The sequence below is a fragment of the Diachasma alloeum genome, unplaced genomic scaffold, assembly GCF_001412515.2.
Source record: "Diachasma alloeum isolate Michigan unplaced genomic scaffold, Dall2.0 Dall_scaffold_00275, whole genome shotgun sequence".
Lineage (NCBI taxonomy): Eukaryota > Metazoa > Arthropoda > Insecta > Hymenoptera > Braconidae > Diachasma > Diachasma alloeum.
This window is the reverse complement of record NW_021680414.1, coordinates 291789-306647: the sequence shown is the minus strand read 5'-3', so window position 1 is coordinate 306647 and position 14859 is coordinate 291789. Positions and strand designations below refer to the sequence as shown.

General features: G+C 43.9%; 1 protein-coding gene across 1 annotated transcript in view; it reads right to left on the bottom strand.

The window, feature by feature from the left end:
• The window catches only part of LOC107037951 (glutamate-gated chloride channel), a 239727-nt gene that overhangs the window by 140853 nt on the left and 84015 nt on the right, over positions 1–14859 (bottom strand). Inside the window, exon 2 of the mRNA XM_015256785.1 lies at positions 12305–12372. Within this exon, the coding sequence (XP_015112271.1) occupies positions 12305–12372 (68 nt within the window). The remainder of the gene's footprint in view (positions 1–12304; positions 12373–14859) is intronic.

The following is a 14859-nucleotide window of genomic DNA, read 5'->3' as shown; positions in this document are numbered from 1 at the left end:
AACCCTGAGGGGACTAAGGCCCTTAATAGTGCTGCAGAAAATTTATAATAGGGCTCAAATAGAAGCCCATATTTCCTTTAACGAATTGAGCAACCGAAGTTCTCGAGGTAGCCATCTTGAATTGACCCATTTTGTCCTAGGGGGACTGAGGCCCTTAAAATTGGAGCAGAAAATTTCTAATAGGGTTCAAATTGAAGCCCATAATTCCTTGAACGTTGTGACCCATCGGAGAGGCCTGAGGTAGCCATCTTGAATTGATGCATTTCGGTAATTGAGGAGTTAGACCCTTATTATTCCAGCAGAAAATTTCTAATGAGGCCAAAATTGAAGCCCATATTCCCTTAAATGTAATGACCCGCGAGGGGCCGGAGGGAGCCATCTTGAATGGACCCATTTCGGTGATTGAGGACTTAAGCCCTTATTATTCTTGCAGAAAATTTCTAATGGGGCTCAAATTGAAGCCCATATTCCCTTAAATGTAATGACCCGCGAGGGGCCGGAGGGAGCCATCTTGAATGGACCCATTTCGGTGATTGAGGACTTAAGCCCTTATTATTCTTGCAGAAAATTTCTAATGGGGCTCAACTTGAAGCCCATATTTCTCTGAATGTACCGACCCATCGAGTGGTGCGAGGGAGCCATCTTAAATTGACCCATTCGGGCCGGCGAGGACTTGGACCTTTTAGTAAGTGAGGAAAAAATTCGCGACAAATTTTGAATTGAAGCCCATGTTTCCTAGAAGGCATTCACTGATCCTAGGGTCCGAGGTACCTGATTTACCCGTACCCTCACCTGACCCATTTTGACCTCCTGGGAAATAGCGGAAAAATTCGGCAAAAATGGAATTATTTTCTTGCAGAAAATTAGCCCGTATTTAGTACTATACCATGGGCCACTAATTATCTCGATTCGACCCCATTGGTCTGCTAGCTTAACGTGCAGAATCGAAAAATGAGTTTTTTGGCCAAATTATTTAAGCAGAAATTTTTTTTTTCTTGCAGAAAATTAGCCCCTAAAAAGCCCCTATTTTTGAGCTATTCGCCGACCCCCTCTAATGACCCTGGTTTGCTAACTTTTTGGAGCTGTAGCTCAGACATTCCAACGTCTGATCGACGAAGTCACACACACTCTACCATTTTTGTTCTCGTATATAAATATCTTCGTAACATCGAGAAACGAAGAGCAGCATTGCGAGCACCTGAGGATTCTCTTCCAACGACTCCAGGAAGACGGGCTGATAGTCAACGTCGCTAAATCAGTTCTGTGATAGCTGGAAGTACTCTTCCTCCGCCACGTGATAAACGCTCAAGGCATCAAACCACCCAAGGATCGAGTCAACGCGATTGTGGAGTTTACAAGACCTACCACGATCAAGCCACTACGCAGATACCTTGAAACTTTGAATTTCTGCCGAAAGTTTATCAAGGGAGCAGCAGAAATCCTCGCCCCACTGAACGCCGCAACTCAGGATCCGGACGTCAAGAGGAAGCATCCAATAACCTGGACTCCAGCCCTTGAAGAGGCTTTTACGGGTAGCAAGCAAGCTCTCGCCGAGGCCACTCTATTGTCTCATCCAAATATCGAGGCAGAGTAGGCCATCTTCACAGACGCGTCAGATCACGCGATCGGAGCTGTTCTACAACAAAAGCACCACAGCTCCTCGCAATCGTTAGCATTCTTCAGCAGGAAACTGACGATTTCCTCGCAGAAACACACGGCTTATGACGGAGGACTACAGGCGATCTACGAAGCGGTACTACACTTTAGACACATCTTTGAAGGACATCACGTGATTATATTTACCGATCACAAACCGCTGACCCACGCTTTTAAACAAAAAACCGGAATGAGCTTCACCCTGGCAATATTGAAGATTGAATTATATCGCCCAATTTTCCACGGACATAAAATACGTTGCGTGCCCAGACAACTTCGTGGCAGATGCCTTGTCACGAGTCGAATCAGTTACAACCGCTGTCAGAACCCAACAGCTGATAGATGCCTAGCGCGACCACCAGGAACTTCAGCAGCTACTCCGGCGACCGAACGTGAACCTACATTTGGATCGCCTACAACTTCCAGGAATGGACGAGCCACTGTACTGTAATGTATCATCAGGTACAGTCCGTCCACACGTATCAGCCCCGCTGAGAAAACAAGTGGTATCGTCACTCCACTCGCTAGCACACCCTGGATGAAGAGAAACGCGAAGACTCGTCGCGTGACACTACGTCTGGCCGTCCATGAATAAAGACTCGGTAAAATGGAGCAAACACTGTCTGCCGTGCCAACGCCAGAAAGTCACGCGAAACGCAGCCATACCGATTGCCGAGTTCGAATTACGTTCGCCACGCTTTGAACACATTCATATCCATCTGGTATCTCTACCAAACTCGAAAGGATAAGTCCTGTCTAACCATCGTAGACAGGTTCACGCGTTATCCAGAGGCAATTCCGCTCCAAAACGAGTACACGAGCATTGTGATTCACGCATTCCTCTACCATTGGATCGCAAGATTCGGCGTTCCGAAGAGAATAACATCGGACAGAGGAGGACAATTCATGGCGGACATGTAGAGACAACTCACTCAGCTCCTCGGAATCGACCGAAAGCCGACAACATCGCTTCATCCACAGACCAATGGACTAGTTGAAAGACTCCACAGGCAACTAAAGTCGGCCCTACGCTGCCATGGAAACTCGTGGTACGACGCGCTACATCTAGTTTTGCTGGGACTTCGAACAACCTAAAAAAATTACATCCGGAGCATCACAGCGGAGTTAATATATGGAGGAAACATCAGAGTCCCCGGAGAATTCTTCACGCCAACGGACAGGAGAGGGGTACCGGAGCTACTACGCGACCTTTAAAGATACTTCGAACGCGTTCAACCCGCGCCAATGTCACGGCATGGAACACGACCAATCTTCACATTCAAAGATTTGGCCAACAGCTCGTATGTCCTTGTACGTACCAAGACGCAAGCTCGCAATCATTTTCCGCCGTATAACGGCCCATACTGAGTCATCACGCGGAATAGGCAGAGGCGCTCCATGGACAGAAACACTAATCTTCATCGACAGGCTAAAGTCTGTATACATACTACCGGAGGACATGGATTAACTTCCAGAGCAACTCCCGCGCCAAGATGATGAGCCCCAACAACAACAGAATGAGGCGCAGCCGAGCACGAGCACTGCAGCTGACACTGAAAGACAAAGGAGACGCATAACGTTCGTCGACAGACTGAAAATTCACGTGTTCTACGATTAATTTTTCTACGAATAATTTTTGCTCACCTGCTTGCCAAATTGAAAATTTACTTGTTTCAGAATTAATAGTTTTTCTGTAACAGCTCTAAAAACTTCATTTTTATTCAAGCAGGGGAGTCATGTATCGGCTCGCTACATACACATTCATACACACACACGTGCTGACCACCGACACCGAGAGAAGATGATTGGCAGGGAAACGAAACGAAACCCCTCACGCCGTCTCACTCGCACTCACCGTGTTACGCGTATATTTCTGATTTATTCCGTTTACGGAATTCGGGTGTCTTGCGAATCGGGAGACACCGCAGACAATAGTCAGTTATGAACCTCTTATCAGATGACACCTTTTCTTTACTTTTGTATAATCCTTTAAACGTCTTGTAAATATACTGATTAATTAACGTAATCGCATTTGTTAGTGAATTGAATCTCCCCACAATAACCTCAATTCCTACACCTGATGAAATGATTTTCTGACTTATTGACTAAAATTGTCAATTTCCAAATTCCCTTTTTATTTATTTAAGGCATTTTAAACCCTTCGATTTACTCCGCCATCTACCCTCTACCTAACCTTGCGGCTGTGGCCGACTTGCTACACTGTACCGCATTTGCTCCCGCGAGAGACGGAGGAAACCACCAATCCAGCTGGATTTTCACGGAGAATCCAACGGTAAACCGGCCTTAGAGGATAACTCATCTACCCTGAGGACTTCTCGTGGCGGGACCAAATATGCCGAGCCAGCATCAGGGTAAAATGGTACAGTGGGCGAGGTCCACCATACTAGAAGTAATTCACTCGATCGATCAGCCGAGACATCTCGATAAAGCGTATCTGCCAGGAGCCATTCCTGTATGTATCTTTCGCCGAGGATGTTTCCATTCCTCTGACGTATTTCTTTCTTCTCTAGAGTGGCTCAACTCTGGAAAGGTCGACCATTACCTGCGAATCCTTCTCACTCCTCGGAGCGCCGAACATTGAGAGGCACATGCGACACAGGTATCCGGAGACTTATTCTCACCCACCTGTGCCCACCCCAACTCAACCTCAATGCTCGGTAAAAGCACTATCATCGCGGGCCAACACCCAGATTACTCGTCGTAGAGGCACGTGTGATCGGGCCTGCAGGAGTTGGCCCAACTCCCGGCCCACGCATCCACGCCAACACCACTTCTTTCGTCCGAAGTGATGGATCCCTGAGAACATGGGATTAAAACATCCCACGTCCTCAAAGTAATCCGATCATTCTGTTTGGGACGCCGAAGCGTCCCATTCTCTCGCTGTTTCGAATCTTGTCCTCACAACGGACCCTCATAATCCATAACGGGTTAATGCCACTTACGACCGTCGTCGAGGACCAGACGATTTTCATCCGCTCGACTCCAGTGNACGGGTTAATGCCACTTACGACCGTCGTCGAGGACCAGACGATTTTCATCCGCTCTACTCCAGTGTCTGTCACCGACTGTCTCGAAATCTACTAGGGCCTTCTCCCTCTAGTCTGAGCATCTCAGCGGCGGTGGGTCATCCGTTACCCCACCACCACCAATCAGTTCGACGGCAATCGAGGGGGCGCTAGTCCTTTCACCTAGCCGTTGGTCCCTAGTCTAAGTCGATAGCGCCTCTAGAATCGCCCAGTTGGAATGCCAGTACGTTGGCCCATTTTCCCCAAACACAGCTGGGCGAGTTTCTAGATATGGAGACAGCGTATCGACAGCCTCTTTATAATGTTCAGAAGCATGGTTTCACTTAAACCATGCCTCTTGGCATTATTTGATTGGTCTATTCACCTCACGCGCGGTTCACTTAAACCGCCGTTCGATGTCACTCTCATCTTTCGCTCAACTTCTTCAGCTGTTAGATGTCGCTCTCTACTCTTTCCCTCACTCTAACCATTCTTGACTCATGGTTTTTTCGCGTTGGTAAAACAGTTTACCGTAACGAGAAAATCTCGTTACAGATTATGTTTTATGGTTCTTTTTTGTAACTCCCGGTCATTTCCAAGATTACTTGTTTTGAGTTTATTCAAATTCAAGTTTTCCTTTTTTGCGGGATCGATTGTACCTGGGCAGGTTTTTCTCTCAAATGAGGTTTTCCCTTGTCCTTCGGCGAATGCGGTACACGGGGTTGGGCGGTGGGAAGGGAACAAATCGTAAAGACCTAAAAAAGTAAAAGAGAAGTAAAAATTTAAAAAAAATTACATGATAGAAATAAATTATGTGGAAAATAACAATTCAGAAGCATATTACTAATTTATTAGGAAAAATAACTATACTATATGCAATACAAGAGCGATTTCCCACTTGTTAATCATTCAATTGAATATCTACCCATTTCGGGGATAATTGCATGAATAATTACCATTTTCAGGCCAGTGGCTTGGCGCAGTGGGTAAGTTCGTTGCCTCACGTGTGAAAGGTTCTGAGTTCAAAACCCAGCCGGGTAGAATGGAGAGATCTAACCATTTAAAAGTCTCGATCATCATCGCAGCATACCCTAACCGGCTCGAACCGATGTAAAATAACGACAAAAAAAACTCCGATTTTCAGTCATTTTGAATACTTGTCTCATTGAAAAAATTTATAACCGCCGAGCTACGGCGAAGGACAAACTCTAATTAGCACCAAAACTCTCATCATTTTATTGGAAGTTTTTGGTGAAAATTTCAGATTAAAAAAAATTATCTTTTTGAGTAATTAACGATTGGAAAAAAAACGTTTTCTCGTTTAAAGTCCGTCAAACTGAAGATAATGCTACGTATGACATCTCATTTTAAAGAGTTTTTCATGTTTTTTGAAGGTGCCGAAGGAAGATTTGATAGCTTGAAACCCCGCAGAAATATCAAGGCCAATTTAGAAAACCAAATTCTTTTGAACAAAAACTAGCCATTTTCTCGAAAAAAATCATAATTCTCTCAGTTATCAATATTTTTCAATTTTTCTTTCTTCAAAATTTTTGTCAAATCATCATCTTTTCAGAAAAAAATTGAGGTAAAAATTCCCAACATCGACTTGATTTGGCATGGATCTGGTCATATACGTGAACATGTTGTTTTCTGTAAGTGAAAAAATATGTTTACCTAACATTCCTCAAATTCTTAAAAATGAAAAATCTAAAATTGAAAACTTCAGCCCTTCACCTCATTTTTATCGAAATTTTTCTTTTCATCTTCTCAAAATGACTTTTTTTTAGGAAATTATTCGTTTTTCCCCTAGACACTTGAAATAATGAAGATAATCCAGTGCTCTCAACTTTTTATAGTTTTCTTGTTTGAAAATTTTTTCTAAAAATGTGTTGAATAACTATCACAAATTATTTCTTTTTGAGGGAACGGTCCGGAACACGGTCCAGTGTGGTTGCGCTTTGTCTCGTGCTGCTAGTTTTTACTTGTTTGTGTTTGACTCCGTTTAATTTAATTGTGTGCGATGGTTGTGTCATGACCCGTAGGCATTGCTGCCCCTGGACAAACCAACGATTGACCTGAGTATAACATTCTTTTTTTATATTGATCATTTTTTGTCTGACCTTTGTTGATTTTAGGTAAGTCCATATTCCACCCATTCCCCCTTTCCCACCCAAATGGAATCAAGTCTCGGCCGGTCCGAATTGCTGGCATGAGTGTGAAGGGTGCAGGCGGCGACATCTCCCTGCCCTCCTCCAAGATATTGTGACCCCCTGTCTTATCGGCCACCAGATCGAGTTCGCCTTTACCGATTGCTCAGTCAAAAAAGCGCGGGGCCCCAACCAAAGCAGACCGTTTAGGGCAGATCCGCCGAGCAGCTGGCTGACTACCAACTGAGGCAGTTTGCGAAGGAGCAGAGAAACGATGGCCGAGTTTCTCGGTTTTTACGAGTGGTAAAAATTTCCCACCAGACTGCTTTTGTTGGAGACCAACAGTATCGCTGGAACACTACCTCGGGGACTGTTGAACTCGTCAAACCTCGCCCTCGCAAATCCCACCCTCCCCCCTCCACCACTAACGCAAATCTTTCACTCCCTCGTGCCTCAAAAAACTAATTTCACTGAGATTGATCTTCTGGAACGTTCATGGCATCAAAAACCTCTACCAATACTTCCCTCACTCCTTTCCCGATATCCTCGGATTAACGGAGACTTGGCTGCTTAATCCCTTGACCTCCTGTTCCGGTTTTTTTTCGTGAGTTCAACTTCATCTCAGTGGATGGCACCAAAGAGGATCCAAGTGCTCCCAGTCGTGCAAGTGGTGGTCTAGCTATTGGTTTCCACAACAGTCTCTATCCTGAGGTACTGTCCACCTCCGAGTATTGTATCTTCGCCAAATTCCCCAACATTCTCCCTCCAGGTCTCCCAAGGAACCTCTATGCTGGACTAATTTATATCATGGACTGGCTGATGTGGGAATGGTCCTTGCAGCACTACAGCAGGTCTTGGAGGAGGTTGAGGTCACTAGGACGGGTGAGCCGCTTATTCTCGGTGGAGACTTCAATGCTTGGGTTGGTCCCGACGGATGCAATCCCGACGAGCTGCTCGAGGGCTCCGTGTTATCGGCCGAAAGGTCTCTCACTTCCGAAGCAGAAAACGCCCGTGGTTCTGCCATCTGTCTTTTCATGCAGGATAACGGCCTTGTTCTCCTGAATGGCAGGACTCCTGGAGACACTCAAGCTCAGATCACCTACGTTGGCCCCAGGAGGACAAGCACTATAGACTTCGTATTCTCAGACCTCTGCAACATCCACCTAATCCACGACTTCTCCGTAGACCACTCAGTCCTTCCCTCTGACCATTTCCCTACCTCCATAGACCTTCTTGGCCCCCCCACTCACCCTCCAAATCCCCAGAAACCCCTAAATAGACCTCGCCTTCTTTGGAACCGAAACCGAATCGATGACTACCTCTTCCACCTGTCCAATTCCCCCTCCCTACTGCTCAACCCCGAGGCCGATATTAACCTCCTGATGGAAACCCTTCATAAGACGATTTATGAAGCTGCAAAAGCATCAGGTATGCTCATTTCTCCGAGAAACACTTCCACCTTCCATCCAAAACAGCCGTGGTTCGATCGGGAATGCCTAGCTGCGAAGAAATCAGCAGAATCTTCACTTCGTACCTGCCGGAATGCCCAGTTTTTACCTCCAGCTGTTGTCTCCTACCGCAGTATCAAGAAAACATACTTTGACCTCATCGACGACAAGAAGCAAGCGTATTTCAACGACATCAGAGAGATGATCGCCAATACTAAAGCACAGTCCGACTTCTGGAGAGCATTCCGGTCCTGTACAGTTCGATCTCCATCCCCAGAGCTCGACGTAGAGGTCTGGCAATCCTTCTACGCTGGCGTCTACCCTTCGAGGGTTATTGACTTGGGTGATTACAGTGGCTCTGCTGACCAGCGTCTTGATGTTCCAATCGCACTGGGTGAGATTGAGTCGGTCCTGGTGGCTGCGAAGTGCGGAAAGGCTGCGGACTCTGACAGCATCCCTGCAGAATTTTACAAATTCTTCCCTCCAGCCAGTATGCTGTATCTCCTCAACCTCTTCAACAAAATCCTTTCCGAGGGCGTGGTTCCTCATTCTTGGCATGAAATTATCTTGACCATGATCTTCAAGAAGGGTGAAAAGACCAAGCCAGAGAATTACAGAGGGATCGCGCTCGTCAACGTCGTCGCAAAAAATCTTCACGAAGATCCTCTGCTCCAGGCTCGACAAATGGGCGGAGGAGGCGAACATCTTCCCGGAAGCTGGATTCCGCAAAGGACACTCTACGCTAGATAAGATCTTTGTAGCGATGGCGACCGTCCAACTTTAGCTGAGACTCGGTGGCCGCAAAGTTTTCGGTCTTTTTGTTGACCTGAAACGTGCCTTTGACTCGGTAAGTCATCCTCTCCTGTGGCAGAAACTCTATCAACTGGAAGTCAACACCAAGATTATCAACATTCTTCGTAACCTCTACAATCACGCTACCATGAGAGTGCGTTCCGGCGGCCGCCTTACTGAGAGTATTGATATCAGGGAGGGTTTACTGCAGGGCGAAAGTCTAAGTCCCACTCTCTTCCTGCTGTTTCTGTCCGACATCGAGTCTTTCCTGCGTGGCAGAGGTCACCTCGGTCCTAGCATCGACGCCTTCAGGAATGGTCTGGCGCTTTTGTTCGGAGACAACTTGGTCCTGTTCTCTGCCAACCAACTGCACATGTACCGGCTTTTATTTTCCTTAGAGGCTTATTTCCAGACAAACCGCCTAACTGTGAATGTCTCCAAGATGAAGCTGATCCTCTTCAGATCCGCCGGGCCCGCCACACTGCTTCCAAACTTCCCCCTAAAAATCTACGGCGAGAACATCGAAGTTGTATCTACTTACACCTACCTGGGGGTGGTCTTCTCTTCATCGGCGCTTGGCTTCCGTGCGGCACAAGCTGCCACACCCAAAGCTCGGATCGCCCTTGGGTCAGTAATGTCCATCTTGGCAAGAGCCAGCTCAGACTCGTGGGACGCTCCAATCAAGCTATTTGACACCATGATCGCCTCAACTCTGCTCTATGCGGCACCCGCCTGGGCCCTTCAGTACATCGACAATCTGGAGACCATTCAGCTTGGCTTCTATAAGAGGCTTCTTCTGCTTCCTCCTTGCACACCAGGGCATCTCCTCCGCCATGAGGTAGACGCAGTGAAGCTGATTTTTCGGGTCATCAAACTCACCCTGGGTTGGTACACCAGTGTCCTCCAACAGAAGGATGACAGGCTACCTAAGGCCTGTCTTCTCAGGTACATGGACTTGGCTGCGACGTCTCGAGCTTGCTCCCTTTCATCCTCCAGGGCGTCATTCACCAGAGCACGCCGATACAACCCCATCCTCCAGCTCCAGGGTCTTTTGGAGTCGTTCAACATCCAATTTGATGCCACTGACTCCTCGGCATCCTATTGGTCTTCGGAAGGGTCTAGATTTCTGTCTGAGCTGAAAGCTCATCTCCTTGAGGCTGACCAGACTAGGACGGTAGCATCTTCTTTTTGCCTGCCGTCGATCCCAAGGACCCTATCGGGTCTCCCAGCCAATTACCTCTGCCTACGAACTCCGATCTCCATGACCAGGGTGAAGGCCCAAGTGAGGCTTGCTAATTTCCTTGAGATCTCCATCGACATCAACAAGGTGTTCTTCAAGATCGACCCATCCCTGCCCTGTCAGGTGTGCTCCAGTAGTTCTGCCGAGACCTTGACCCACTTCCTATTGGACTGTCCCGCCTATATTTCCTATCGATTGTCACTCCTAGGCAATAATTGCGACCCCGACAGGAACCCCGAGGACAATCTCCAGTCCCTCATTCACTTCCTAGACTCAGATGACCCGCTGGATACCAAGAAACTCTCCTTGTATGTCAAGTGTGCCCTCAGGGCGCGTGACAAAGCCCTGAACCCGACCGACGCCGGTCCTTCCTCCTTAGTCCGCTTTGACAAGGTCAATCTCATCACTAATTACTTTACCTCGGGAACGAACCGTTAATTTTTTCTCGATTACTGTACGATTTTACTCCTAGCTCTAAGTATCTAATCTTATTTATTGGTGATTATTTAAGGGAGCTTACAATGTTATTTTTCCTTTTCTTTGCTCTGCCAGGCCTCGTTACTGCCTCAATTTTCTATCCGCAACCACACTGGACCTCCACTTTGAACTTGAATTTCAGTCTCAACTATATTTTCTTTTGATTTCAGCGCTAGTTTAGCGGTCATCTTCGAACAACGGACCTTCCCCCCCCCTCCGATACATTTTTTGTACTTTCTACTTAAAAATGCTTATTGTTCACTGTTTATTATTTCTATCATTATGTATACTTTCAATTCTCTCACATCCGATATGTACCCAGCTGTAACAAGGTTGTACCTCATAATCAGCAAATAAAACGGATACGAATACGAAGATTATTTCTTTTTAATTTGACCTCGAATACGCCAATTTTGTTATTTTTTTCAAAACAAAAAATCGCCCTATTTCATGCAACATAGCCGGAATATGTATTTCCAAAATATTCATATTTAATCCGTTTGATATAACAAAACAATTACACCAGTCAAAAATCGGACTGGTCATTCCAATAACAATAAAGCTGGCTACATAAAGATCAAAATTGAAAGAAGTAATTCCTATTAGTAATTCTATACATTTTTTAAAAAAAGAAATTAAAATTTATGTAACTCCAAAACTGAGGAGAATGGACTATTTTTAATATTTAACTGTCTGCGCGGCTAACGGACAGTAAAATTGTTTTTCGCACTAATTCTTCGTTTTTATACATATTATATTTAATCGATCTTCAAGGTATAACAAATATTACTTCAATAGTCTGCGACTATGAGAACTCATAGTAGCTTACTCTTAAATAACAAATAAAATTAATTTCAAAAAGAATAAAATGGTGAGCGCATGGAGGAAATTTCACTTTCTGCACTCGTCGCGTGAGGCACTCCTCATACAGCTATCCCCACTACACTTACTTCCTTACCCCCACTATGATCGTACTGGAACCCTTGTAATTGGAAGGGTTGTAAACTTTATATATTTTCTAATTGGTTTTATTGTAGTAGCTCCGAGCTACTTGGACATTCCCCATCCCTGCCATAGACTCCTTAGTTTTAAGTTTATTTGTTAGATTAATGAGAATTTTCTACGTTTTCCTTTTTCGTTTGAGATCCGCATTGGAAATATTCAGTTTGTTGTCTCCGAGGTTAAAGGACGGCTGGTCTAGTAGACGGGATGAGTTGACGTCGTTTTCCAGTCCTAGATGGAAAATTCTGTTACATGTTTTATTCTTATTTGAGGCTCACTTTTGAAACTATATGATTTCCAACCATGTCACTCAACTCAAATTTAATGAAAATCATATTTAAATAAGGGTTTCATTTTGCCCTTATTTCTTCAATTATTGATTTGAAAAGCTTATATATGTTACATTTTTTAATTTTATTAATTGCTAGACGATAAAATGTTCATGCATCAAACTATTTCAAATACTCATTAATTGAATTAATTTAATACAAAGAATAAATAATCTAATTAACTTACCTCGAAAAATGCAAGAGGGGTATCAGTACAGCTACCAATGGTAGTACTCCAGGCCACATTGCGGCGGCCTGCAAGCAAACATAATCATGTTTCCGATATATTGTGTTACTTTTGTGTTTATATAGGGTAGGGGAGAGTGAATAAGAAATGGTCTATTTCCTACACCCACGATCATTCCGGTAAACCATGCAACCAATCCCGGACTGCACATACACAAGGAAGGGAGGTAAATAGGTATGCAACAGGTTCCGTGGTTACACTCGATTCAATGTTTGCCATTGTCCACATTAAAAATAGAGTTTTGTGGCTGAACATTGATGCCACAGGGGATTTCCTAAGTGACCAGAATCACTGAGTTTATCCACTGATTAGTAATAATCCCTCACTGGTACATAACAAAGATCCACTGAAAATTATCTACGAGTAAATTAACTTGATTAAATTGAACTAAAACATTATGAGCTGCTGCTAAAGTATTGACGATAAGGAGAAAAACAAGGACGTGAGAAATGCGATTCAACACGACAGGGAATCGCACGATATCATGATTGCATGAACAGCTAGGCAGGCTTTTCGGGATTCGAACTTTCCAATCTCTTGAAATTTCTTGTCTTGATATTTCCACAATTGCCCACAGGTGGAGTCTTCCTCCGAAGATATCCATTTCACTTGAAACTTTAGACATTGGTAGTGTGAACGTACGTGCCTCACGAAATTCAAGAATGTACGTGCCTCACATTCAAGAAATACAACTTTCACGATTTTATAAAGATCGAATATCAGGCCAAATTTATGCTGCAGGAATAAACTAACGAAGTTGATTGGAAAGATGATTGTACACATAGAAAAATCGAAACGTAAATTATGTTTTAATAAGCATAAGTTGAGATTTGCTAAACGTGATTTACGCCCCGCGATAGAAATTTTCAGTCTCTCCGATCTCTCCAAGACTGTGAGAAACTGAAATTATTATACCTGGATCTCCTATAACCAGTTTCACGTCTCAGAGCATCTTTGATGAGAGACTCGAGTGAGTGTTCGCCAATGCGGTAGAGACGGGAGTCTCTCATTGAAAGATTGGGACTTGGAATTTTCGGGACTGAGAATCAGGACTTCGCTAAAACGAATTATTCATTCTTTAATCATTAATTGAATAGACAGTGGAGCAAATATAATATATGGATAAATTAATTAGGATAAGAATAATTAATATAAGGACAACGGAGCAAGATGAGATAATATGGTGATCGGGTGATGGGCGAATTATATCTTGGGGTAAAATAGAATAAGTGGTGAAATAAAGACAGGCTACTTAGCCAGTAGGGTAAATTGGGTGGCAGGTAAATTGAATACTGTTGTTTAGTGGGAGAATCGGGTAAAATGGAATTCATAATATCGAAGAACACGCGGATTCAAAATAAATATGAGTTTATTAAAATAAAAGCAGGGGTAGAGGGGAAGAAAAATACAAAAAGAAGTGGTAAATCAGGAAGAAAAAGAAAGAATGGAATCAATTGAAAGACGTTACTTTCAGAGAAGAGGTTCAGATGAAAAAAGAATGTGTAAATAATAGAATGCAATTGGGGAAATTAGAGATTTGTTGCGCTACTCACTTCTCTAAAAGAAAGATTGTCGCCTCGACAATCAAGCAAACCTGCTAAGAGCAACTGAAATACAGAAATTAAAAAGTTCTGAGATTTCAGTTATCTGGGGCCCATAACCCATATTCTTCGGAAACCCAGCCGAAAAATATAGAAGAAAATAGGAATTAATTCGAAATAAGTTTATTCTTCTAGCCTGGAACATCGATCCAATCGATGTCATTGTTGGGGTCACTCGATAGGGTAAATCATGGAAATCTTGGTTAGAGGAATCTGAAAAAAGGAGCTAAACGAGCAGGGGGCTGTGAGCATAGGACAGCAAGCATATGATATTGGGCATGTCACAGGGTGATATTTTAATGCCTTCTTCGCCATCAATAAATTGATGATATTGTTTCGAATGGTTTTAGCATAATCAATTTTATTCACTCTCGGATATTTCCCCCCAGTTTTGCAATTTGTGCCTTTCTCGCCCCCCATCCAAACTTTTTCCAACCAGTCTTCCCCTTCAAGTTATTTACCTAATTGAGTTTGTTAAAAATCTGTTGAGTTTTGTTAATTCCCAGGGTGGCGATGGAACGGGAAAGTGCAGGAATGAACTTGTTTGTAAGACAAGTACAGGGTGAATTTATTCACAAATTACACCGGTGATTTAGGCCTGAGCCAAGTCAATTTATTTACAATAGTTTAAATGGACTGCACAAATAAATAAACGAACTGTTGAAGTTGAAGTTTAGTTTGATAATTGTCTGATAATGTTCGTTGAAGCACTGGTGAATTTTCACTGATAATATTCACTACCTCATTGATGATTTTTCGTTAATTCACTAGCTATATAACATGTTGGATTTACTGTACAAGTGATAGCTGATTCGATGATTCTAATATACAGGGTGTTTCAGAAGTACATGTACATCTGAACACCCTAGGATCAGGGGGTGATTCTGAGCAGAA